This window comes from Balaenoptera acutorostrata, chromosome 1 (assembly GCF_949987535.1).
Source record: "Balaenoptera acutorostrata chromosome 1, mBalAcu1.1, whole genome shotgun sequence".
Classification (NCBI taxonomy): Eukaryota; Metazoa; Chordata; class Mammalia; order Artiodactyla; family Balaenopteridae; genus Balaenoptera; species Balaenoptera acutorostrata.
In genome coordinates, this window is record NC_080064.1 from 38482868 (window position 1) to 38508412 (window position 25545).

General features: G+C 38.5%; 1 protein-coding gene across 1 annotated transcript in view; it reads right to left on the reverse strand.

Annotated features, from left to right (window-relative positions):
* The window catches only part of PIK3R3 (phosphoinositide-3-kinase regulatory subunit 3), an 87523-nt gene that overhangs the window by 5991 nt on the left and 55987 nt on the right, over positions 1-25545 (reverse strand). Inside the window, exons 4-9 of the mRNA XM_057552642.1 lie at positions 22474-22654; positions 21954-22079; positions 13330-13472; positions 10610-10786; positions 4962-5036; positions 4352-4522 (exon numbers count right to left, since the gene is read on the reverse strand). Of these exons, the coding sequence (XP_057408625.1) occupies positions 4352-4522; positions 4962-5036; positions 10610-10786; positions 13330-13472; positions 21954-22079; positions 22474-22654 (873 nt within the window). The remainder of the gene's footprint in view (positions 1-4351; positions 4523-4961; positions 5037-10609; positions 10787-13329; positions 13473-21953; positions 22080-22473; positions 22655-25545) is intronic.

Genomic DNA, 25545 nt, shown 5'->3' on the forward strand with positions numbered 1-25545 from the left:
ATTGTTCACTGCTAGTATATAGAAATACAACTGATTTTTGGTATCCTAATCTTTTAACCTGCAACCTTGCTGAACTCATTTACTAGCTCTAATAGTTTACTTCTTCCTTTCCAATCTGGATACCTTTTATTTCTTTTTCTTGCCTAAGTGCCCTAGCTAGAACCTTCTGTACAATGATTAGGAGTGGTGAGAGCAGACATCCTTGTCTTCTTCCTGAGCTTAAGCATTCAGTCTTTTACCACTAAGTATGATATTAGCTGTGGGTTTTTCATACCCTTTATCAGGCTGAGGAAGTGCCCTCCTATTCCTAGTTTATTCAGTGTTTTTTAACATGTAAGAGTGTAAAACGCTTTTTCTGAGTCTACTGAAATAATCAGTAGATTATTGTCAGTTGATTTTTGTCCTTAATTCTATTAATATGGTTTATTACATTGATTTTTTAATGTTGAACCTCTTGGCATTCCTAAGATGAATTCTACTTAGTCATGGTTTATAATCCTTTCTATATGCTGCTGGAGTTGCTTTGCTAGTGTTTTGTTAAAGATTTTTATGTCTATATTCATAAGGAATATGCCTTCATAAAATGAATTAGGAAGTGTTCTCTCCTATTTTTTGGAAGAGTTTGTGAAGGACTTGTGTTAATTCCTTTTACATATTTGGTAGAATTCACCAGTGAAGCCAATTTCTTTACTCGTTAGAGTTCTATTCAGAATTTCTACTTTCTCTTAAGTCAGTTTTGGTAGTTTGTGTGCTTCCAGGAATTTGTCCATTTCATCTAGGTTGTTTAATTTGCTAGCATATAATTATTCATAGTATTCCATCATTATTTTTTTTTATTTCTGTAAGGACTACAAGTAGTGTCCCCTCTTTCATCCTGATTTTAGTAATTTGTGTCTTCTCTCTCTCCCGTGTGTATATGTGTGTGTGTGCAAGACTTTAACTAGAAGTTATTGATTTTGTTCGTCCCAATTTCTGGTTTCACTGATTTCCCCAATTGTTTCCTTTTTAAAAAAATTTTATTTATTTTATTTATTTATTTTTGGCTGCATTGGGTCTTTGTTGCCGTGCACGGGCTTTCTCTAGTTATGGCAAGCAGGGGCTACTCTTCGTTGCGGTGCGCAGGCTTCTCACTGCAGTGGCTTCTCTTGTTGCAGAGGTCGGGCTCTAGGCATGCGGGCTTCAGTAGTTGTGACACGTGGGCTCAGTAGTTGTGGTGCACAGGCTTAGTTGCTCTGCGGCATGTGGGATCTCCCTGGACCAGGGCTTGAACCCGTGTCCCCTGCATTGGCAGGCGGATTCTTAACCACTGCGCCACCAGGGAAGCCCTCCTCAATTGTTTTCTATTCTCTATTTTATTTACTTCTGTTCTAATCTTTATTATTCCCTTCCTTTTGCTCGATTGGGTTTAATTTGCTCTTCTTTTTTTAGTTTCTTAAGGTGAAAGAAGGGTAGGTTATTGATTTGAGAGCTTTTTTTTTTTTTTTTTTTTTTTTATTTATTTAGTTTTGGGTGTGTTGGGTCTTCCTCTCTGTGCGAGGGCTTTCTCCAGTTCCAGCGAGCAGGGTCCACTCTTCATCGCGGTGCGTGGGCCTCTCACTGTCGCAGCCTCTCTTGTTGCGGAGCACGGGCTCCAGACGCGCAGGCTCAGTAGTCGTGGCTCACGGGCCTAGTTGCTCCGCGGCATGTGGGATCTTCCCAGACCAGGGCTTGAACCCGTGTCCCCTGCATTGGCAGGCAGACTCTCAACCACTGCGTCACCAGGGAAGCCCTTGAGAGCTTTTTTAATATAAATGCTTACAGTTATAAATTTCCCTCTTAGCACCGCTTTAGCTGCATTCCATAAGTTTTGAATTTTGTGCTTCTCTTTTTAACTCGAAGTATTTTCTAATTTCCCTTGTTTTCTTTTTTTGATCTATTGCTATTTAGGAGTGTGTTATTTATTGTCCACATTTGTGAATTTCCCAAATTCCCTTATTTTTACTTTCTAATTTCTTTCCATTGTGGTTACAGACAACATATTTTGTATGATTTCAACCCTATTTATTGAGACTTGTGGCCTAACCTGTAGTCTAGCCTGTATAATATTTCATGTGCACTTGAGAAGAATGTGTATTCTGCTGTTGTTAGATGAAGTGTTCTAGAGATGTCTGTTAGGTCTAGTTGTTTTATAGTGTTGTTCAAGTCTTCTGTTTCCTTGTTGATCTAACTGTTCTATCTCTAATCAAATTTCTTACCCCAAATAGCAATAACAATAAGGATCACAAGTGCTCACTACCTAACTAACTCCTTAACCTAGTGAAACACACATATTGTTGTTTCTAGCCTGAGAAGGCTGTAGAGTTAAGCAATTTCTTCTTAGGCTTCTTTATAATGTCATTTACAGAAATTAAAATGGAAAAACAAGTGAGTTTTATGCCTTGACTTCCTACTACATGATCATTTTAATTTTGCTATGAGAGTCTCCTTAAAAACTGAACTTATTCACATCCTTAACTTCAGCAAATGTCCTGAGTAAACTGAGAAATCACTGTAAGCAGGCTTTCTGTAGCTGGAGTGGCTAGCAAACAAGTGTAAGTCTGTGATGCCAGACTCTTTTGCTTCCAATCTCTCCAAAAGTGAACCCCAATATGATATATTACTGCAGCTGGTTTTCATAGGCAACAGAAATCCACACTGCTGTGGACTTGAGTCTGGTTAAGTCTGTGGCTAAAGGAAGGAGAAGGAGAAAAAGAATACAGCTCCCAAGATACTCAAGCTGCTCCTTGGTCTCCCAGGAATTAGCTGAGCTGCTGAGCAGCATTTTCCACCAGCCAAGTCTTTAACCCACAGGCTGCCACCCAACGACCTAGATAAGAGTGAGGGACTACTAATGCGCTGGGCTTATTGTATTCCTTCTTTTTATTGTTCTTAAAAGATCTCAGATCCTGCAAGAGTCATATTCTCCTGCCATTTCCACTCAAATACACTTGAGTATCTGAGCCCAGGTCAGAGAGAAATGAAATGTTTCAAGTAGCTCTATCTTTGGATAATACTAATCCAATTCCTGCCTTACTTTTTGCCCATAGATGTCCCACTATTCAATATCCTTTCAAAGTCCAGCTCAAATGCCACCTCTTCCACAAAATCTCCCAACCCTCTTTCTCTAACAGAATTAGTTCTTCATGCACACAGCCTACTAGTGATACCTATGTCACAGTGATTTTATTTATCTTGGATATTTAACTGTGAAATGAAGAAAGTGTGGTGCAAAAGAAAAATGTGGGCTTTGAAACCAGGTAAAGTTGGATTCAAATTCTGACTGCATGACAGAGACAGACCACTAAGGACAAGATGATCATGTAAAGCACTAAGCATTCTGTTAATATGAGTGTCTTTTGTCTATCCTCACCACTTTGTCCTCTTTGAGGGCAAAATCATTTTGTCATCTTTGCTTGCCTTCTGGCATGTCCATCAGCAGCATCATTATCATAATAATATTAGTAGATAACATTTACTTATTATGTTCCAGCACTGATCAAAGTATATTAAATCACATATATTAACTCGAGTAATACTTTAAAAACCCTTAAGTAGATATTATTATTATCCTTATTTTACAAATAAGGAAACTAGGCAAAGAAAGTTTAAGTAACTTACCTTAGGTCACATATCTGGTAAGTGGAAGAGTCAGGATCTGAATCCTGTATATCTGGCCCCAAAGCTTGCTCTCATGACCATCATACTATACCTCCACTGTAGGTATGGTCTTTGTCAATGAAAACAGTTGCCTTTTTAAGGAATATATATATAACACTTCGGCAAAATCTCACTGAGGCATGATTAATTGTCCCCAGAATTTCACTTTCCATTAAAAGGAAAATAGGCTTTTCCAAACAAAGTCATAAAATCATCTTACAGAAAACATCCAACATTTTCTATCACTACCTCAACAGAATACTATTTAAGTACAAATTTTAGATAGTTTTTCTTCTGAAGTAAAAACAGTTCTGTTTAATCAAGCCTTCCTTAATCTGACAATGAAGGCCTAGTTAGGCAAGCAGGAGACTACTAAAGAATTAAGTGATCTTTTCAATTGAAAATCTCAAATTACTTTTCAGAGATACCTAAAATCCAATAGCAACAATGCAGGGCCTAGTCTGCTTACCATTTAAATTAAAATCCCCGAAATAATTTCAGATGGTATTTCTCTTAAAGCAACTAACTGTTTTCTTTGTACTAATATTAATGGTCTAAGCCATGGTTCCTCATTTTACTGTACTTCAACTAATTTGATCTGAACTTTAGGAGGCGTTGATTTTCTATTAATCAATGTGGAAGTTTTCAAAAGGTTATACCCCCAGAGAAGACTTACACCACAGAGCAAGCATAACATCCTTTCTTGCTACTCTCACGAATTAAGAATGCACCATCAGGTTTCCCATAAAGCAAGTCCTCTGCTTGTACTCGATTGATATCCTCAACAAACCAGGTTTTTTCATCATAATGGGGCAGGTTTTCATCTTCCTCATTGATAAAATAGGTCCTAAAAATTAAATGTTAAAATATTATTCTAACAATCAGTTTACTTCTATCTAAAAGCAAATTCACGAATAAAACTCTCTTCTAAATCTTTAACCACAAAATGACAAAGTGGAATTGCAATTAGTTGGATTTTTTTTTAACAACTTCATTATTTGCTATCATGCAGAAAGCACAGAATTCACATGTCTCATCCAATAACCTGACACATGAATGTGTGAATGAGCAATGCTTAAGCATCCAGGTTTCATATGGTTCAGCAGGTCTTTGAACTCAAGTGCCTATAGGGTATTCTTGAGGCAATTCAATTTAAAGAGGTGCAAAGTTCTTGATTCAAATGTCCTCAAATAACAAAGAGAACCAGCACGCAGTATGTATTAAGAAGTCCCATGTCTTATCCTGGAAACAAAGCCCTCTGACAGAAAGGTACAGAGAGAACTTACTCAGCAGCATCCTCATTCTTGATTCCCAGCCAGGCATTTAGGCGCTTCTGTCTTACTCCTTTGTGATTGAGCCACCTGCCAGAGGGAAGACACCAGTGTCAGTGTCTATGCAAACTCTGCCTGGACAAAGTAGACACGTCCAAGCCAACCAAACTTCCAGGGTCCAGGAACTTATTTTCCCCAGTCCCACTAAGAATGGCCAGAGATTTCCCTAAACTTGTTTCTCCATTACTTTTCCTTCAACTTTTTGCAAAAAGGCAGAGACACAGAAAGCTACTTGAAATTAGGCACTTCTCTCACTTTTCACTTTCCTTTTCTAAAAGGTTACATAACCACAAGCACACATATACTCGCACTCAAACACAATGGGACACTTGTTTCTGAAATCATTAGTTAGGCGAGCATGGTGTCACATTTGCAATCTCCACTAAGCCAGAGTATGCAATCCCTCACTGGCCTACTACACTGAGTTACATTCTAAAACAGAATTTCAAGGTCTATTTTTGCACCTAAGTGAGCCACAAGAAATTCAGGGTGGCAATCTGAGTAATTAATACAAATCTACTTCATCACCAGGTAGATCACAGTATTTCAAAATATACCAACATTTTAGATGTAAAATGAAATAAACCATTTCATCTCGTTCCACTGAGATGGACGATGGCCTAAAACTTCAGTGGAGTATAAAAACTCTTTCATTCATCACCATCCTCCAACCAGGCCCCTGATCATTCAGGTGTCATCATAAACATCTCAGGGAAGACTACCCTAAATTGTCCCAACTAAGGCAGTCCACCAGTCACTCTACACTTTTATTTTATCATCTTCATAGTACTTGCCTGCAATTCATTTTTTTTAATGGTTTTTTTTGGCCACGCTGCACGGCTTGGGGGATCTTAGTCCCCAACCAGGGACTGAACCCGGGCCACAGCAGTGAAAGCGCTGAGTCCTAACCACTGGACCACCAGGGAACTCCCTGAAATTCATTATTTTCACTTGGTTATGTTTGTCTCCCCAGCTAAAATGTAAGCTGCTTTAAAGAAAGGGATCTGTCCTGCTCATGGCTATTCCAAACGCTGAAAACAGTACCAGCACATGGTAGATATTCAATAAATAGTCAGTAAATATCTGTAGGTGGGCCACTTTTAACAAAGTCTTCAGGGTCAACTCCAAGGTCATCTTGTACCTCCCTCTGACCCCAAGTACAGTAGATAACTTGGCATCACAACTAATTTTAAAGTTCTTTTAAGATAGATTACACAGCCTTTCTCAATAAGACATTAACCTGGATTTCAGTTAACCTGGATTTCATTTTGTATGCTTAGTGAACCTGGATTTCATTTCAGTTAACCTGGATTTCATTTTGTATGCTTAGTGAAACTGGAAAACTGGAAAACAACTAACATATGATCTTGATAGAATTTATTTAGTAACAAACCCCATCCTACACTATCACTTCTCTTAGCAAAATATCCAGATACCCTCCCTCTAAACACTCTTAATATCCAAAGTTTTCTATCCTTGAAGAACTGATCTTTCCTTTATTAAATAAACTGATCTTTCTCTTTATTAAATAAAGAGACAAGCACACTGGGTAAAAGGCTTAAAATGAACAAACTGTACCACATTTTCTCTTGAGTCCCCATTTTCTTGTAAGCCACCAACCTCTGTAAACTGAGCCTCCTTTTCTGCCACAAGGAATGTTAAGACACCCAGGAAAATCCAGGCGAAAGAGAAGAATATTTTGGTTCACGCTCTATCTATGATGGTCTCGGCCTTCTGACACAGGCAACTTTTCTAATCTCCCAAAAGTCCACTTCAAATACTACTATATAGTTCTGACTCCTTAAACATCTAATAACAATGCCAGGAACTGACTAGCTTCTAAAAATGATTTTTAAAAAGCTCAAGTAAATTTAGCATGTTAATTCATATTTAATTTACTGTTATTGAGTAATGCCACATATAAAACAGTACATTCTAGGGGAAAATCCTGAACAAAGCATCAAAGACCTAACATCCGGGGCTTCCCTGGTGGCGCAGTGGTTAAGAATCTGCCTGCCAATGCAGGGGACACGGGTTCAAGCCCTGGTCTGGGAGGATCCCACGTGCCGCAGAGCAGCTGGGCCCGTGAGCCACAGTTGCTGAGCCTGCGCATCTGGAGCCTGTGCTCCGCAACAAGAGAGGCCGCGATAGTGAGAGGCCCGCGCACCGCGATGAAGAGTGGCCCCCGCTTGCCACAACTAGAGAAAGCCCTCGCACAGAAACGAAGACCCAACACAGCCATAAATTAATTAATTAATTAATTTAAAAAAAAAAAAGAAAAAGAAAGCTAAGAGACATTAAAAAAAAAAGAAAAAAAGACCTAACATCCAATTCTCATTCTGTCACTAACTGTGTGGTTTTTTTCTTTGTTTATTCTAAAAAAGATATGAAGTTGAAGTTACAACATAAATTCAGTGCACATAGGATGAACTTATTTTCTTTATGTTCAATTTCATCTTCAACATAAAATCCCTAATCAAACTATCATTTTGTTTACTGTGTACTATGACATTTCGTACTATGACATTTTGCCTAATTTGTATCAGTTAGGGCCTTGGCTAGAAGCAGAAGCCACAGTCAAACTGGTAGTTGAGGAGAGTTTACTGTTTACAAAGGTCTTGAGATGTTTTAGAGAAACTCCCTGGGGCTAGCAATAGTGGGAAGACATAACCTCTCCTAGAACTGAAGAATCAGTTGGAGACAGCAGTGACTTGAACCCAGAGAGTATTGTATGGAGAGTGCCACCTTTGGTAGAGAATGAGGACACAGCCAACTCACTGTGATCACACAGAGAGGAAGCCAGAAAATAAGTATTCTTACTTCAGTCTCCTCCTGCCCTCTCATCTCCTGCCAGTGCCTCCAAATGGCCAAAACTAATTAGAAGCCAGAGGGCAAATAGATCCGTTTTCTTAGGCACAGAGCAGGGTAGAGAAAGATGAAGAGTAGAAACTGTGAGGGCAAATGGAAAATTCCAGCACACCCTTTGAAATGGATTATCGTTTTTTTTTTTTTTGAAATGGATTAACTTTAAGTGGACTTTTTTTTCCAGGACCTATTATCCTCAGATAAAGAGATGGCTTCCTGTACTCAAGGAGTGTTTACCCAGCATAAGAGAATGGGACTTTTAATGGCTTATTTAGGATACATTTTAATGTAAGATTAAACTAACTTTTGTAGTCACAATGTGTACCTTTACTGAACAATTACTGACACAGTAATAATATCCTTCAGAATTCCTCATACACATGGCTGCCCCACCTTGCCTCTCCAATTTTACTTTCGGGAAGTTGACTTTTTGGAGCTATGTGTAAGATGACATTTATTCAAATTAAGTTTTATGATATTCAATTTGGATCATAGTTTCAGTCTCCTGAGATCTTTCTGGAGACTGATATTTTATCATCTATCTGATCAGGTACTTATCCCAGCTTTTTAAAATATGATCAGCTGTTAATGACGATCCAGTCACTGATAATAATGTTACTTTGGGTGTAGATGTGGATGGACTGACGCACACTACACAGAGCCTACTCTAGGGTGGCAATAAGTCATAGTTTATTAGTCAGGTTAGACTAAGTTGTGTTATGGCAAATTATTCTTTATTTTGAATTCAGGTTTACGAATACCAAGAAAAGTAAATGGTAATCATGAAAACTAGCTCCTGATGAAAAAGAATTGCAAATGAACTCCTTTTTTTGAAAAGGAATTTTAAAGGCTTTTAGGGAATTCCCTGGCGGTCCTGTGGTTAAGACTCCGCGCTCTCACTGCCGTGGGGCCTGGTTGGGGAACTAAGATCCCGCAAGCCACATGGCATGGCCAAAAACTAAAAATAAAGTAAAAATAAATAAAGAATTTTATATTTAAGAAATATTTTATTCTATATTTAAGAAATGAAATTCTGCATTTAGGCATTCAAGAATATTCTAGAAACAGTACATTGGAATCTCAGCATAAAATCTCAAAAAATCCTTATGGGCTATACAGCGGGAAGTCAGGGAAATGTCCACACACAAAAGGGACCTGATAAACTAATGACAGTCTCTCGTTGGGTGCTGCAGAATTCCAACCAATTCCAACTTCAACACAGGACCAAAGAGAGATCATATTCAGTATCATGCAGCAATACAACCAGTCTCTTTCAGGACTGACTGTACAATTTCAGCATTAGAGCAGATCAAGCCTACCAATCCTAGTATTGTCTTTGTTAGAAACATCAAAGCACGGACTATGGGACAGTGGACTATCCTCCCTGAAGCAACACTTCCAAAAGAGGCAGTGGTTTTCTGTGTCTCCCTAAACATCCTAGCAGGATACAAGCAGGTCATGGCTTATCATCCATGATAAATTCTAAATATAGAGCTAAATTCTCTTATATTTAGCTTACATAACTTGTTAAAGGAACTTTCAAGGTCTAGTTTGCCACCCTTAGTCATGCACCTAGGAATGGCAGGTTTCTTAATATCTCATCACTTTCCAGGGCAAAGAAGTGCTTCCAATCATTCCTTTGGTCCACGGCACAGCCTTCTTGGGCCTTTCTTCGGCTTCATTATATGACCCGAACCATATAAGCATTCCAAGAGCAGACACATCCTGCTTTTACACAAGGGCACCTCCCTGCCTTGCTTCCAAAGCTCTTCTGTATGCTATGTGTACTTCCTTGACTCTTTTTTGGCCACAATAGCAAACTGAAGGATCTCTAGAGAGGAGTGCTACTAAAAACTACTCAGTATAGTGTAGTTATAATTGTTTGCTCCCAAAACAATCACCTTAAATTTTCCTCTACTGAAACTCAACAGCCAATGTTCCAACCTCTAAGCTTGCATTTTATCCCCTCCCTCTTTCTGACACAAACAAACCCTCAGAGGTCTTTACTCTGTCTCCTCCTGCCAAGAGTTTGAACTGAGTGTGTTACATGCATGAAAGTTACCCATAAACATATTACATAACAGTCTATTCATTACCTAGAACTAAACCTAATATATTTTCCTTTCTCATGGATTTTCTCCTTCTATGAATCAGTCATCTGGCCTAAAACTCTTAATCCACACATCTTGTTCTGATAATATATCTTTCAATTTATATTTAGATAATATCCCTATATCTAGCTAAATCACTGTTTTCCATCACTCCTCAGGTGTGCCATTTTTCATACCTGCTATCAACAGTAATATTTCTATTACTTAAATATAGAATCTTATTTCTTAAATATAAAAACCCTTTAACGGACTATTCTGTATATTTCTTTGTAGGCCCCCACTATTAGTGTCCTTGCCTTTGAGAGGTAATTTCTGTTTCTATGGTTCTTCTATGTAGCCGAAGATTCTGGGTTTTGTGTTTTAGGCACACATTAATGAATCTGTACCTTTAAAACTCAACCACTTTGCTCATTTGTATGGATTACAGTCTTACCTTCTGATTGGCCCCACACGCTTGACTTCAGGTAGACTCTGATACCCCGACTACTAACAGGACTGCTTTCCTAAATTCTTACAATCTCACTGGCCAGTTCTCAATGACAAATCTCTTCTTCTACCTCTAAGGTCTCTAGCGCAGTAGGAATCAGGTGGTGGTGGATCCCTCTCACATAGTCCCAGAATACTCACACAAGGTGCTGATCTCGGATCTTGCGCAGCTGGATCAGGTCAGGTTTGATACTGTTCATTTTTTTATCTATTTCCCGGTTGTCCAAAGCTTGTTTCTTCAAATCCTGCTCTAGACGCATTTTGCTATCATGAATCTCACCCAGACGTGATTTCAATTTGTCATAGTTCATCATAATTCTGTGAAAATATTTGACATATTAAGGTTAAAACACGAACCAAGCAGGAGCTTTCTACAGTATGAACACAGTCCTAACACCTGAAGTGTGGTGGACATCTGCTGTTTTTGCCTAGCACATATCCATTCCTACTCTTCTGGGAACAGCACCCTCATGTTCCCTGCCCCCATCTCAGATTCACAGGTGAGCATCCACACCACCCAGCCTGGCCAATAAGAGTGTTCCATTCCTGGTGGTGCAGTGGTTAAGAATCCGCCTGCCAATGCAGAGGACATGGGTTTGAGCCCTGGTCCAGGAAGATCCCACATGCCCTGGAGCAACTAAGCCTGTGTGCCACAACTACGGAATCCTGCGTGCCACAGCTACTGAAGCCTGCGTGCCCTAGAGCCTGTGCTCAACAAGAGAAGCCACGGCAATAAGAAGCCCGCACACCACAATGAAGAGTAGACCCTGCTCGCCCAAACTAGAGAAAGCCCATGCGCAGCGACGAAGACCCAACGCAGCCGAAAATAAAATTAATTAATTAAAAAAACAAAAAACAAAAAGAGTGTTCCATTCCATCCTATCCCTGCCTCAGGCCACAATGACTTGTTCAGAAATGGGAATAATACCCAAACTGACCCAATGAGAGTCAAATCTAGGACTCTTACTAGAAATACTGTAAACAGAGATTCCCTTTCCACTGGGACTAAGTTGTGAACATGTGATTCTAGGACTCCCAGTAGCTAATATTGCTACCTCGTAGGGAAAGCCTGCCTGAGGATGAAGCCAACACAGAGAAAAACTGAGCCAAAAGACAGAGCATGAGGAGAATCCTGATGATCTTGTTTGGGCCCTGGATCCAGCCATGACTGAACAAGTAAAGCTGGGTTACTGTGTGAATTAATTGTGGTAATACATGTAAAAGGACTAAACTGTGCCTGGGACATCTTGGTAAGCACTCAGTAGATGATGGCCCTAAGCTTTTCCAGCACACAAAGTTTTGCTGTGCTCTGAACCCTAAGGCAACAACTGTCCACATTACTCACTTGTCACTTGATAGTATGTAGTTTTATATTACTATTAAAACGTCATCATGATACTTTAACTCCCTTTGCAACTAAACTACAAGTTCTTTTCTATTTCTTCATTATTAGTAATAACTGTCACTTACTGATACCATATGTCAAGATACACACACACACACGCACACACACACACCTTTCTCTACCATAAATGTGTGTGTGTGTATCACTTAGTCCTCATAGCATTTCAACAAGGTTTTATCCACAGTTTTATGGAGGAAGAAACAGGCTCAGAGAGTTAAGTAACTCACTCAAGGTCACACAGCTAGTAAATGGTTAATATAGCATTTAAGCCCACAGTTTTATTCATTAAGCTATACTGCCTCACAGCACTTAATACTATTCTTAGGCACAGAGAAGTTCACTAACACTTTGGTGCTAATATGAGAAATAATTTTGCTTTTCCCTTGCATGTGATTCATTTTTCTTTATTATCCACTTTTTCACTCCTCAACCCCATGTTATTTGGCTCATTTTCTAATACTCCACTAAATTTGCTTTGATAAAGGTTCCCAATATTCTTTTAGTTGCCAGATGCAGTACTTCTCATGCTTCTCACTCTCTGTGTAATCTCATGCTTAGCATCTACCATCACCTACAACACTTTGGCCTCCCAAATGCTTTCTGTACTGTGAGTTCCAAATCCAAATAACCAGCTGCCTGCCTCTCAGACAACTCCATTTGGGTTCTCACAGGAACCTCAAAACTCATTGGTTCCAACCCTGAACTCCCCTCATGTACTTCCTATTTTGGTGAATTACACACCCCTTAGTCACTAATATCAGAAATCTAGGAATAATCTTTGGCTTCTCCCACACCTGCCAGATCTGGTCAGGCACCAAGTCCTCAGCATTTCTATTAACTCCCCCTCCTTTCATGCCATTGCTCTGGTTCAGGCCTTCACCATCTTTTAACCTGATGACCACAAAGACGCAGTCAGTCACCTGCAACATGCAGGCTGGTCTTCCTGCCAATGGTCTTGTTCTGCCTTCAACTTACTCTCAGACTGCTGCCGTTGGTTTTCAGTTTAACAAATATTCCATGGGCACCACTATGTACTCTCAGGCACCATAAAACCTGCTGGAGCTATCAGAGAAAATAAGCCACCACCCTTACTCTCAACAAGCTCAAAATTCAGTGAGTGTGACTTTCAGTAAATGTTACACTAGGGATCAGGATAGATGCTGTAGGGCTGGGGATAAAAAGCCCCTAAACCAGTCTAGGGAATCAGGGAAAATTTTCCAGTAAGTTGTATCGAAACCGAGTCCTAAAGGATGAGCCGGGGTCAACAATTTTGGAGGACGGAGAAAGAACGCAGAAGAGAGAAGGTTCAGCTTGGTGCCGTTAGTGGGAACAGCAAGTAATTCCATATGGCAGGACTGCCAAGTTTGAGGGCGTAAAAGCAGACATGTCAGAGATTATTAGAGAAGAAAAGACGTCTCGGCTCACTGATGCACTTGGCGCTATTAGGTAGATTTACCGTTCAATTTCCTTTTCATTCCCTTCTTTCCGAAATCGCTCAATATATTCTTTGCTATGTTGCTCTTGTGTATGACACTGCTCTTCAAATATTTTAATTGTTTCATTAAAAGCTTCAATTGCAGTCCTCTTCATCTGTATTTCCTATAAAAAAAACACACACACTTCATTATCTTTATATTTTTTATAACCTTAGGCTTAAAACAAATCTTACAATTCTTGTTACGATTCCATATAATATCAAATTAAGGGGACCAAAACAAACCCTTCTACCCATATTACTTGTATATAAAATACATCATTCAAACCCTAAAATAAAAGAAAAATAACTATTACCTGAAATATAGCTGAGAAACACAGAAAGGCCTCTGAGTTGCTAAGAGAGATTAACCCTGAACATCTTGAAGACAAGGATAAAGTTCTGCCTTTGTAACTAATGTAGTGCTGACCCCCAAAAGGTGCTGAACGAGTGAAGAGACAGAGCAGAGGAGTTCATGCACCAACATGCAAAGCCTTATTTCCAGAAGAGCCCTATAGAGTCTACTTATACTTACTTTCATTTCTAAAGCATGGCGTTTTCTGAACAGATTCATTAGTAGATTAATCTGATTAGAAGCAGAAAATGCAAAGGGGAAGAATAGCTGCTAAAATGAGATGCAGAATACGATGAAAAGCTAAAAACTCCACAAAACAGAAGCCCAGGAGGCTAAGCCATTCACACTAGGGTAAGTGGTCCTCCGCATTCCAATGAGCTCTGAATGTATTTGTACACTTTAGCTTCTGAATCATGATTCTCCTAAAATCTTCAGAGAGGGTTAAATTTTGTTCAATTTACTTTAGAAAATCAAGAAATATGTGTAAAGGTCTAGAAAGATTGCAATCCTCAATGTTTAGAATTTTAAAAGTTTTGGTGCCTGATGTTAAAGAGATTCATAAAACATGGGGCCTGCACTCCAGGATTCAGATTATACAGGCAAAATAGATTTCTGAACTCTTATAAGGTTTTGTTTCATGTCATGATAGAGGCAATAAAGTGGGGCAATAAAGTTACTTACTGCTTTACAGAGACTTCATGGACGAGGCAACATCTGAGCTAGGTCTTAACTGAGAAGAAAATTCAGCATTGCACATAGAAGGCATGGCATGACATATACATGAAATAATAGTGGATGTTAGGGATCAGCAATTGCTCGGTAGGGCTGGAACATAAGGGAATTAGCAGATATGGGACACTAGAATCTTGTGATGTTTCATACAGCTGAGGTTATATCATACATATCTCAAGTAGTATTGTAAACTTATTGCAATGCCCATATCTAAATATCTAGCTATAAATTCTATAACTCTCAAATTCTATAACTCTCAAATTATAGTCTTGGCTCCCTTGCAAGGTTAGAAATTACCTATTAAAATTTCTGGCCCTGTATCTTCAAAGTAAACACCAAAAATTTGACTTCACTGACACTGTTGTGTGTGTTGGTAGGTAGGGCAGCAAAGGAAAAGTATTTGGTGCCGCTGCCAAAGCAGCAGTTCCCCCACAAACATCGCCATTATACCTATCACCGAAACTGTAAACCTACCTTTATTTATACCTGCTCTCCTTTCTCTTCTCTTTTACCTACATGTGCTCTGGGTCTCACCTCCTTTTCCTTTCTCAGGCACTTCATCTCATCACATCAACTAGCCCCTCTTACAGCATTCACTCTCCCAGTTTAAGGTTCCTTCTCAACGGCATACACACAAGTTCTAGTAACACCACTTTGAAAAAAAAAAAAAGTTACTTAACCCTAATTTCTCTTCCAGTCACAGTTAAGCTTCTTAAAAAAGTTGTTTATATGGGTTCTCTCTCTTTCCTCATCTCTCATTCATACTGCAACTCGCCCTATTCTGGCTTCTGTACTCACCATTCCACAGAGACTGCTCTTTCCAAGGTCACCAATGATCTCATTGCTGAATTCCTGTCTCTAATCCCAAACGATCGCTAAATCCTATCACTTTGCCTCCTAATTGTATGTAATCCAGATGCCAAATATCCCCACATACAGCCTATTCTCACCCTGTGCCAACTCTGACTCAGGATACACCATCTCTTCCCATTCTCTGGGAAGAATTCGATTACATCAAAGCAATCTAGATTTTATCTAAGATTTCACAGAAAAAAACAGAGAAGGTCTATAACACTTAGAAACACTATAACACAAACAGAGGTCAATTCTTTAATCTCCCTTTAACACTCATTGTCCCAGCACATCTCCTAAACTGCTAATCACTGGATCCCTTTGGATCCCTCCCTCTCCTCCCCTACCTCCCAAATCGTTAAGCCTCCAAGGCTCTTCTGGGCTCAGCCCCATCTCAGGTCTTCCTCTCAATTCTCACACAGAGGAATTAGCCCTCTTCTAGCGTTGACCTCATGGCTTTTTTGGTTGCTTCCATCCACCCCCATTCCCAGCTCCCCAACCAGGGATTCCAATTCCAGAACCCAGTCTCTTATCAGCTGCTCAGAACTCATATTCTGCTGTTAAAGCCCCCATATTACTGGGCATGTGTGCAGCATGTGGAGCTTTCTCTGCTTTCTCCAGTCATGACAAGAAAGCAGAAATGCAGCTCTACACAAACCAAAGCCATATGCAATAGTGGCCATTTTTTCTAGCCTCCATTCACAGGAGGGTTAGCCCTCCCCAAGATTCCAGTCCATACCATGAGTCTGACTTCACACCCTTGACAAGGGTGGAGTGCTTTGGTTCATTATCTTGCATAAATTCATTCAACAAATAATTGAACACTAACTATATGCCAGGCATTATTTGAAGCATTTGGGATATGTAAGTAAACAAACTTAAAGATTTCTGCCCTCCTGGAACTTATAGTTTAGGGGGTTATACAGACAATAAATAATAGAACAAGTAAATAAATTACATAGTTTGTTAGAAGGTAAGAAGTATTACGGAAAAAGAAAAGTAGAGTGGGAAAGGAGAAGTGAAATGTGAGCTGGAATTTCAAATAAAGTTGTCAAGTGAGCCTCGCTGAGAATGACAACATTTGAGCAAAGCCTTGAAGGAGGTGAGGTGGTTAGCCAGGTGACTATCTAGGGGGAAAGTGTTTCAGGCAAGGATATGGCTGGTGCAAAGACTCAAAGATAGGCAGCAGGTCTAGTATATTCGAGGAGCCACAAGGAGGCTAGTGTGGCTGGAGTACAGTGGGGAAGAGAGTTATAAGAAATGAGGTCAGAGAGGAAGAGGGACACAGATCATACTGGCATTGTAGAGAGAACTCTGGCTTTCACTCTATGTAAAACATGGAACCAGAGGTGGGTCTCAAACAAAGGAGTGCTATGATCTTACCTATGTTTTACAAGTATCACCTAGCTGCTATGTTGAGAACTGACCAGGGCAAGGGGAGTATAGATAAGGGCAAGAAGACCAGTTGGGAGGTTTCTGTGATAAATGACTGATAGTGGCTTAGATCAAGGTATTAGCAATGGATGTGGTGAGAAGGAGTAGGATTCTGGGTATATTCTAAAGGTAAAGTCAACAGGAATGCCTGATGGACTGGACGTAACATGTAAAAGAAAGAGACTTCAGGACTTTTGACCTGAGTAAGAAGAATATTATAACTCTCAACTCAGATGGGGAAAGCAAAGGGTAAAACAGCCTTGACGTGGAATATCAGAGTTCAATTTTGGATATGTTAAGCTTGAGATATCTACTTAAACATCCAAGTGGGGCTGTTGAATAGGCAGTTGAATATATGAGTCTAGAGTTAAAAGAAGTCAGAAGAACCAGAGATAGAAGTTTGGGAGTTACTGACATATAGGTGGTATGTAAAGGCATGAGACTCTTTGAGATCACACCAGAGGTTGAATGACTCTCTAGAAAGGAGAAAAGAACCATGGTCAAAGAGGAGAAATCAGCAAAGAAGACTGAGAAGGAACTACCAGGGAGGTCAAGCTCTCAGCTGTCTCTGCTTATTTCCAGATCCAAAAGTTCCATTTATGATTATTTATTATGGGTTTCTCTTCCACCTCTGATCTATAGAAATATTCACATTGTTTTTGCATACAGCCATGGGCTTTTAATGTTTATCATTTTTTAGCATGAGATATAACAGTAAAGTACATAAAAAATACGCAGCTTAACAAGTTATTATAAAATGAACATCCACTAACAGCACCCCAGAAATTCCCTGTGTATGCTTTCTGGATCACAACTCCCTGCCTTTTCCCACTCCACCTTCCCTGCCTTGGTGATAACATTATCCTGCTTTTATGATGATCATTTCCTTGTTATTCTTTATGGTTTTACCACTTTATGCTCACAGCCAAAATTTAAAAGTTAACATTTGCTTGGTTTTGTACCTTATAGAATACACTCATATTATATATATATTCTTTTGAATCTTTTACTCAATGTTTTTGTGAGATTAAACATAGCGTTATACGTTGCCCTTTAAATAAATATACACACACAATTATAGTAACCCATCACTGTTTTATTTGATGCAGAGGAAAGGGATTAAAGTATGCTATTTTGACTAATGCACATTATATTTAACAAATATTGTCAGAATACTTTGCACTTTTACAAAATAGGGCCTCATCTCTCCCTCTGTATTTCTAGAGTCAAATATAGTTTCATACCTAGACTAGGTATTCAATAAATGTTTTTGGATGGTTGTGCTAACCTTTTATACCTGATTCTCCCTCCCTCTCTCTCTCTCTCTCACAAACACACACTCACACTCAAATATAGCTGTAGTTGCCAGTATCTGCATCTTATAGATGGGAACTTGAAGCATGGACAAGTGATGTCTCTCACGGGACATCACTAGTTTTTAACATAACCAGGATTAGAAAATAAATCTCCTAAATTCCAATTCAGTTCATTTTATATTTTTTAAAAAGGTAATACATGTACAGAGAAAAAAGTAAATCAAACAATATAAAAGAATAGTAAAGATTAAGTTCCGTACTCCTGCACCCTCATTGCCTTAATTATCTTCCCCAGAGAGTATATCAGTTTTTGACCAGAGATATTCTGAGTACATATAAATATATAACACCTTCCAAATTCTTTTTTTAACCATAAATGACAGTATACCACATATATTTTTCTTTTTTAAAATTATTTATTTATTTATTTGGCTGCATCGGGTCTTAGTTGCCAGCGGGATCTTCATTGCAGCATGTTGGATCTTCCGCTGCAGCGCACGGGCTTCTCTCTACCACATATATTTTTCTGTACCTCACTTTTTTTTTTTTTTTACTTAATATGTCTTAGAAACCACTCAAAATCAGTAAATGTAGACTGCCTTATTCTTTTTGATGGTTATAGAATAATTTCATTTCACTTTGGGTTTTTTTTTGGTTTTTTTTAACATCTTTATTGGAGTATAATTGCTTTACAATGGTGTGTTAGTTTCTGCTTTATAACAAAGTGAATCAGTTATACATGTACATATGTCCCCATATCTCTTCCTTCTTGCATCTCCCTCCCTCCCACCCTCCCTATCCCACCCCTCTAGGTGGTCACAAAGCACCAAGCTGATCTCCCTGTGCTATGCAGCTGCTTCCCACTAGCTATCTATTTTATGTTTGGTAGTGTTCATTTTGTTTCAAAAAGAAGAAATGCCATTTTTCTTATAGAATAATACATGCATATTATTATTTTTATTATTTCCTTCTTTCTATTTTAACTGTATTTTCCCCAAATCTCTCTAATTCTATCCCCAAAACATCCCAGCATATTGTTATAAAGTCTTCTCCCTTCAGGTGAGTAGGTACACCCACAGCTGAAATCATGTATACACAATTCTAAATGCTGTCTCCTTTACCTGAAACTACATCATTAGCATTTCTCAGGTCATCAGGAATTCCTAAGAAGCACTTAATAACAGCAGTTGCCTCTGGGGAATGAGGACTTTTACTTTGTGTGATATAATTCATAGAATTCAGCAACATTTATATTGAATTTAACATACATATTTATATAACTTTTTCACTTTTTAAAAATCAAGAAGTTTTAAAATAATTTCTGAAAACTATTCTAATAGCTGTATAACCTTCTATTATATGTATGATAATTTCACCATCCCCTTATGTTGACCACGTATGTTGATTCCTCAGTAACTTTTTCCCCATTCTAACTGAAACACTAGCCTCATCACAGATAATGCACCTAGAAGAGGTAACGGAATACAGAAAAGCTGAAATCTGCAGTGTAAAAAAAGCATACACACACAGGCACACCACAGACACAACACAAGTATCAGAAAAGGGAAAAAAAGTTATTAAAATCATTCTGAATAACTAATTAACTAGTAAAAGAAAACCTGAAAATAAAATGAAATCAAACATCTCACATAGAAAAATGGACCATTACGGCAATTCTGGCCACTGTAATCCCACACCTTTCCCCAATCAGCACTATATCTCATACCTAACCTATAATCCTCACAGGCCAATATCCCCTAATAAACTCCTCCAGTCCTGAGGTTCCTGGTGCAGTCTCTACCTTTACACTGCCCACCACAGACACTAGCTTAGAAATAAGATCAAGGGCTTTGGGGCTGAGAAATCAAGAACATTAATTCTAGGGTCAAAACAAGGTACCATGAAGCACAGTAATACTGGAATACCCTTCACAGTTAACAATTATAAACTATAGACAAAGATATAAAAAAACAAGTATTTCACATTATAGTCAAATTGTCAAAACACAACGAGAGAATTTTGAAAGCAGCAAGAGAGAAGCAACCTGTCATATACAAATGACCCCCAATAAAATTAATAGCTGATTTCTCATCTGAAACATAGAGGCCAGAAGGCAGTGGGTAGGCATAGTTAAAGCCCTGAAAGAAAAAAAAAAAACTGTCAACCAAGAATTCTATAACCAGCAGTACTGTCCTTCAAGAATGAAGGAGGAGAAATTAAGATATGCCCAGATAAACGAAAGTTGAAGGAGTCTGTTACCACTAGACCTGCCCTACAAGAAATGCTCAAGAGACTCCTTCAGGGTGAAATGAAAGGACACTAGACAGTAACTCAAAGCTACATGAAGAGGGACTTCCCTGATGGTCCAGTGGCTAAGACTCCGAGTTCCCAGTGCAGGGAGCCCAGGTTTGATCCCTGGTCAGGGAACTAGATCCCATGTGCTGCAACTAAGATCCCACATGCGGCAACGAAGATCCCACATGCCGCAACTAAGACCTGGTACAGCCAAATAAATATTAAAAAAAAAAAAAGGGCTTCCCTGGTGGCGCAGTGGTTGAGAATCTGCCTGCTAATGCAGGGGACACGGGTTCGAGCCCTGGTCTGGGAGGATCCCACATGCCGCGGAGCAGCTGGGCCCGTGGGCCACAATTGCTGAGCCTGCGCGTCTGGAGCCTGTGCCCCGCGACGGGAGGGGCCGCGATAGAGAAAGGCCCGCGCACCGCGATGAAGAGCGGTCCCCGCACCGCGATGAAGAGTGGCCCCCGCTTGCCGCAACTGGAGAAAGCCCTCGCACGAACCGAAGACCCAACACAGCCAAAAATAAATAAATAAATAAATAAATAAATAAATAAGAAAAATCCTTTAAAAAAAAAAAAAAAAGCTACATGAAGAAATAAAGAATACTGGTAAAGGTAACTGGATAAGTAAATATAAAAGTCTATATGATTTAGGGCTTCCCTGGTGGCACAGTGGTTGAGAGTTTGCCTGCCAGTGCAGAGGACACGGGTTCGAGCCCTGGTCTGGGAGGATCCCACATGCCGTGGAGCAACTAGGCCCGTGAGCCACAACTACTGAGTCTGCGCGTCTGGAGCCTGTGCTCCGCAACAAGAGAGACCACGATAGTGAGAGGCCCGCACACCACGATGAAGAGTGGCCCCCGCTTGCCGCAGCTAGAGAAAGCCCTCGCACAGAAACGAAGACCCAACACACCCAAAAAATTAAATAAATAAATAAATAAATAAATAAATAAGTCAGGAGCTCTTTAAAAAAAAAAAAAAGTCTATATGATTTAAAGGACAAATGCATAAAACAATAATTATAAATCTATGCTAATTGGCAATGTATAAAAATGTAATCAGTGGCAGTAACAATATAAAGGGGGAGGAATAAAGATGTACAGGAGCACAGTGTTTATACCCTATTGAAAACTTATTCAATAATAAGTTGGTTATTATTCAAACTAGTTTATTTGATATTAAAAGATATTAATATGAAAAAGAATATGTATGTATATGTATAACTGAATCACTTTGCTGTACACCAGAAACTAACACAACATTGTAAATCAGGGATACTTCAATTAAAAACAAAAAGATATTAAGACAGCTTAAACAACAAGGTCCTACTGTATAGCACAGGGAACTATATTCAATATCTTGTAATAACCTATAATGGAAAAGAATCTGAAAAATAATTTATATACATAAATATATATATTTAAGAATTTTTATATGTAAATCAACTATACATCAATAAAAAATAAAAATAAATTTAAAACTTTTTTAAATTAAAAAAAGATATTAAGACAGCTAAAGATTGTCAGGTGAATTATAGAAAATTATAAAATTATAGAAAATCTGATATAACTATAATACTTATTGCATACTTATTGGCCTGAACAACAAAAATATACTAACCTGGGATGTTCTGGTATATTCTTCATATAGCCTGTCATACTCTTTACTCTTTTCCTGATACTGAGAGTGATACTCTTGCAGTTTTTTACCTACTGCATCAATGTTATCTTCTTTTACCAACTGATCCTATACAGGTAAACAAAAGAAATAAAGAATAGGAAACATAAACAGAAGTATTTTTATATAAAGTTAATAAACACATGCAACAAAGCTATTAAGGAATAGTGGCCACAAAATAAGTTCTAAAAATATCTTAAGTCTTAAGTAGGAAATTTTAAACGTCTATATTTCTTTTTTTTTTCTAACTGATAAGCCTGGTAAGTTAGAATCAAATGATGTTGTTAAATAATGACTTGCCGATTAGCTATCAAGAGCTTCTGTAATCATGGGGCTTCCCTGGCGGTCCAGTGGTTAAGACTCCACACTTCCACTGAAGGGGGCACGGGTTCGATCCCTGGTGGGGGAACTAAGATCCTGCATGCTGCACGGCATGGCCAAAAAAAAAATTGTGTAATCATACCTGTTGGTATCTGGACACTGGGTACATCAGCTTCACATCAAGTTTGGGATTGTACTGAGCAAGAGATTCATGATGATAGTGGCTAATGAGCTCCACCACAGAATTAAATGTCAGAGGATCAGAAAAGCCATATTTACCATCTCGATGATAGATCTTTATTAGCTTATTATTGCCTCCCTTCCTGTGAACAACAAGACAACAACTGTAGATTTTTTTCCCAAAAAATTCTATTGAAGTACTACTTTCACATGGAGATATGAAAGCTTGGTGTCACATTATAAACAAGTTTTTACTATGTTAATGAAACTGGAACGGGTAAAAAGGCACAGGTTATGTGTGTAGAAGTATACATAATATCATATTCTTTTACAACTATTTCTTTTGTCTATAAAATATCTTGGCTACTAAAGGTCAGCATACTTACACAGCTTCCAGTATCAACAAATTTAGCAAAAATAATCACTAAAAAAAAAAAAAAAAACAAGTAAATTGTATCTTTTGTTTATTTTCTGAATGAATTTTTTAAATTAAGTTCTATATCAGGAAGAACAGGGACAATCTCTTTGGGATCTAAAGATACGTGGTTGTGTGTCTGTGGAGGGAAGCAGAAGCAATCTCTACATGAAGGGGGATGATAACCATTTGTCACACATACACCAACACAGCACTCAAGGTTTTATTGTTAATGCACAAACATAATTAAGCTCCTTGAATGATTTATAACTCAGTAATTAATCTAGCACCTTACATTATTTTGTCTTTTATATTTGCTTATAATTCTTGGAAATGACTATTTATTTAAGCTATCACAATATGTAAATGATTCAACTGTCATTCAACTGTTTTACAAAGTACAGCTTTTGAAGAGTCATTTATATTAGATGGATGTAATCTGATGCTTGAATAGTTTAGACCACTTTTGCTTACTGAATCATATCCAATGGTCCCTTAAAAGATAATTTATAACCAAAGCTTAAAATGGCAATGTTTTACAAGTCCCATAAGGTATAATCTAAAACCAGAGCAGATTTATTCATTATATCATAGCAAAATACTGCACCATTCCCACTCAACTGTTCTTATAGCAGAATGCAGACTTAATGGGGAAAAAATATGCTTCTGTATCTCTTTATGCCATGCCATTACACATGATAAATGAACCACTGGGATTTGTGAAAGGTCAAACACAATTGGTTTGAATCTGTGGATTGATTTAAATTTAATGCTCAGAAGGTGAGTATTTAGATGGATGAAGAACTATTCCTGTAAAATGTACATTAGAAGGACCACCTAATCATACGCAGTTTCTATAGTTGTATATACCCACACATATACCCACAGTAAATGCAAGCTGGTCTTTCTGCTAGAGAAAAGCTAAAAAGCACTCATTCATTCAAAAAAACTTATTGAACATCTACTATGTGCCAGGAACTGTATGAGGCACAGCGGACATAATGATAAGCAGGCCAGATATAGTACATGCTCTCACAGAACTTCCAGTTTAGGAGCATGAGGAATGTATCTCCATCTTTACAAAGAGGATAAAGAATTTTTCATTAAGATAGAACATATAAAATAAACAACTAGATATATCAACTGGTATTAAGTCCTTTGGGAAAAAAATAAAGCAGAATAAAGGGAAGAGATCATTCTGGGGGGTGGAGAGATTGCTATTTTATACATGTTACACAAGGAAAACCACTCTGTTCAGGTGACATTTAGCAGAGTCCTAAATGAAGTGAGGGAGCTAGCACAGCAGATATCTGGGGGAGAAGTTTTCCAGACAGAGGGAACGGCAAGTGCAAAGCCCCTTAGGTAGAAGCAAGCTTGGCATGTTCCAGGCACAGCAATGAGGCCAGTGACGCTGGGGCTGAATGAGCAAAAAGGAGAGTAGTGGGAGACAAAGTAAAAGATATAAAAGGAGCTTAGATCATTTAATAGCCTATGGGGTCATCGTAATGGCTTTGGATTTTGCTGAGTAAGATAGGGAAACACAAGAGGGTCTGAGCAGAATGATATCATCTATTTCGTGTTTTAAAAGGCTCATTCTAGCTGCTAGGTTGAGATGAGACCATTCAAAGTGGGAAGGGGTAGAGTGGAAAGATAATCTAAGCAAGACATGATGGTGTCTTGGACAAGGGTAGTAGCAGTGGAGACACTGAGAAATGGTGGGATTCTGAATATATGTTGAAGAGAGAGCTGACAGGATATGCTGTGGCCTGGATATGGATATGAGAGACAGAGACAAGGTAAAGATGATTTCAAGGTTTTTATCTTAAGTAGTCAGAACGGAATTGTCATTTATTGGAGTGAAGAAGGATATATAAAAGGAACATGTTTAAAGAGGAAAAAACATTTTGGTTTTAGACATGTTACATTTGAGATGCCTAGTGAACATCCAAGAGCGGAGGATCCTGCAGCCTATGTGAAGAATCTAAAGTTCAGGAGAAAGTTCTGGGCTAGATGTATAAAATCAGGAATTGTCAGCCTATAGATGTTATTTGAAGATGAACATAGTTGAATAAGAGAAAAGGTCCGAGGTCTAAGTCCTGGGGTACACCAATGTTTAGTGGTCAGGGAGATGACAAAGAACCAGCAAAGGAAACCAAGAGGGGAATTAATGAAGTAAATGGTATCCAAAAAAACAATTAAAAAAAAAACATTTCAACAAAGAGGAAATAATCAACTGGGTAAATGATCTTGGGGCTTGGCAAAGTAGAGAATCACTAAGTGATCTTGACAAAATGGTTTCAGTGGAATGGTAATGATGGAAGCCTGACTGGAATGGACTAAAGAGAATGAAAGAAGAGATAGAAGAAATGCCTATAGAGAACTGTCTTGAGGAATACTGCTGTAAATGGGAGCAGAGAAATAGGGAAATAGCTGGAAAGAGAGAGTCAAGGGAGTATTCTTTATTTACTATTCCTAAGTGAGGGACAGTATAGCATATTTATATACTGATGGGAACGGCTCAGTAGAGAGACAAAAACTGTTGATACAAAAGAAAGGACAAGATAATTCCTAGGGTGATGTCCTTGAGTAGGTTAGAGGGATGGGATGGGATCCAGTCCA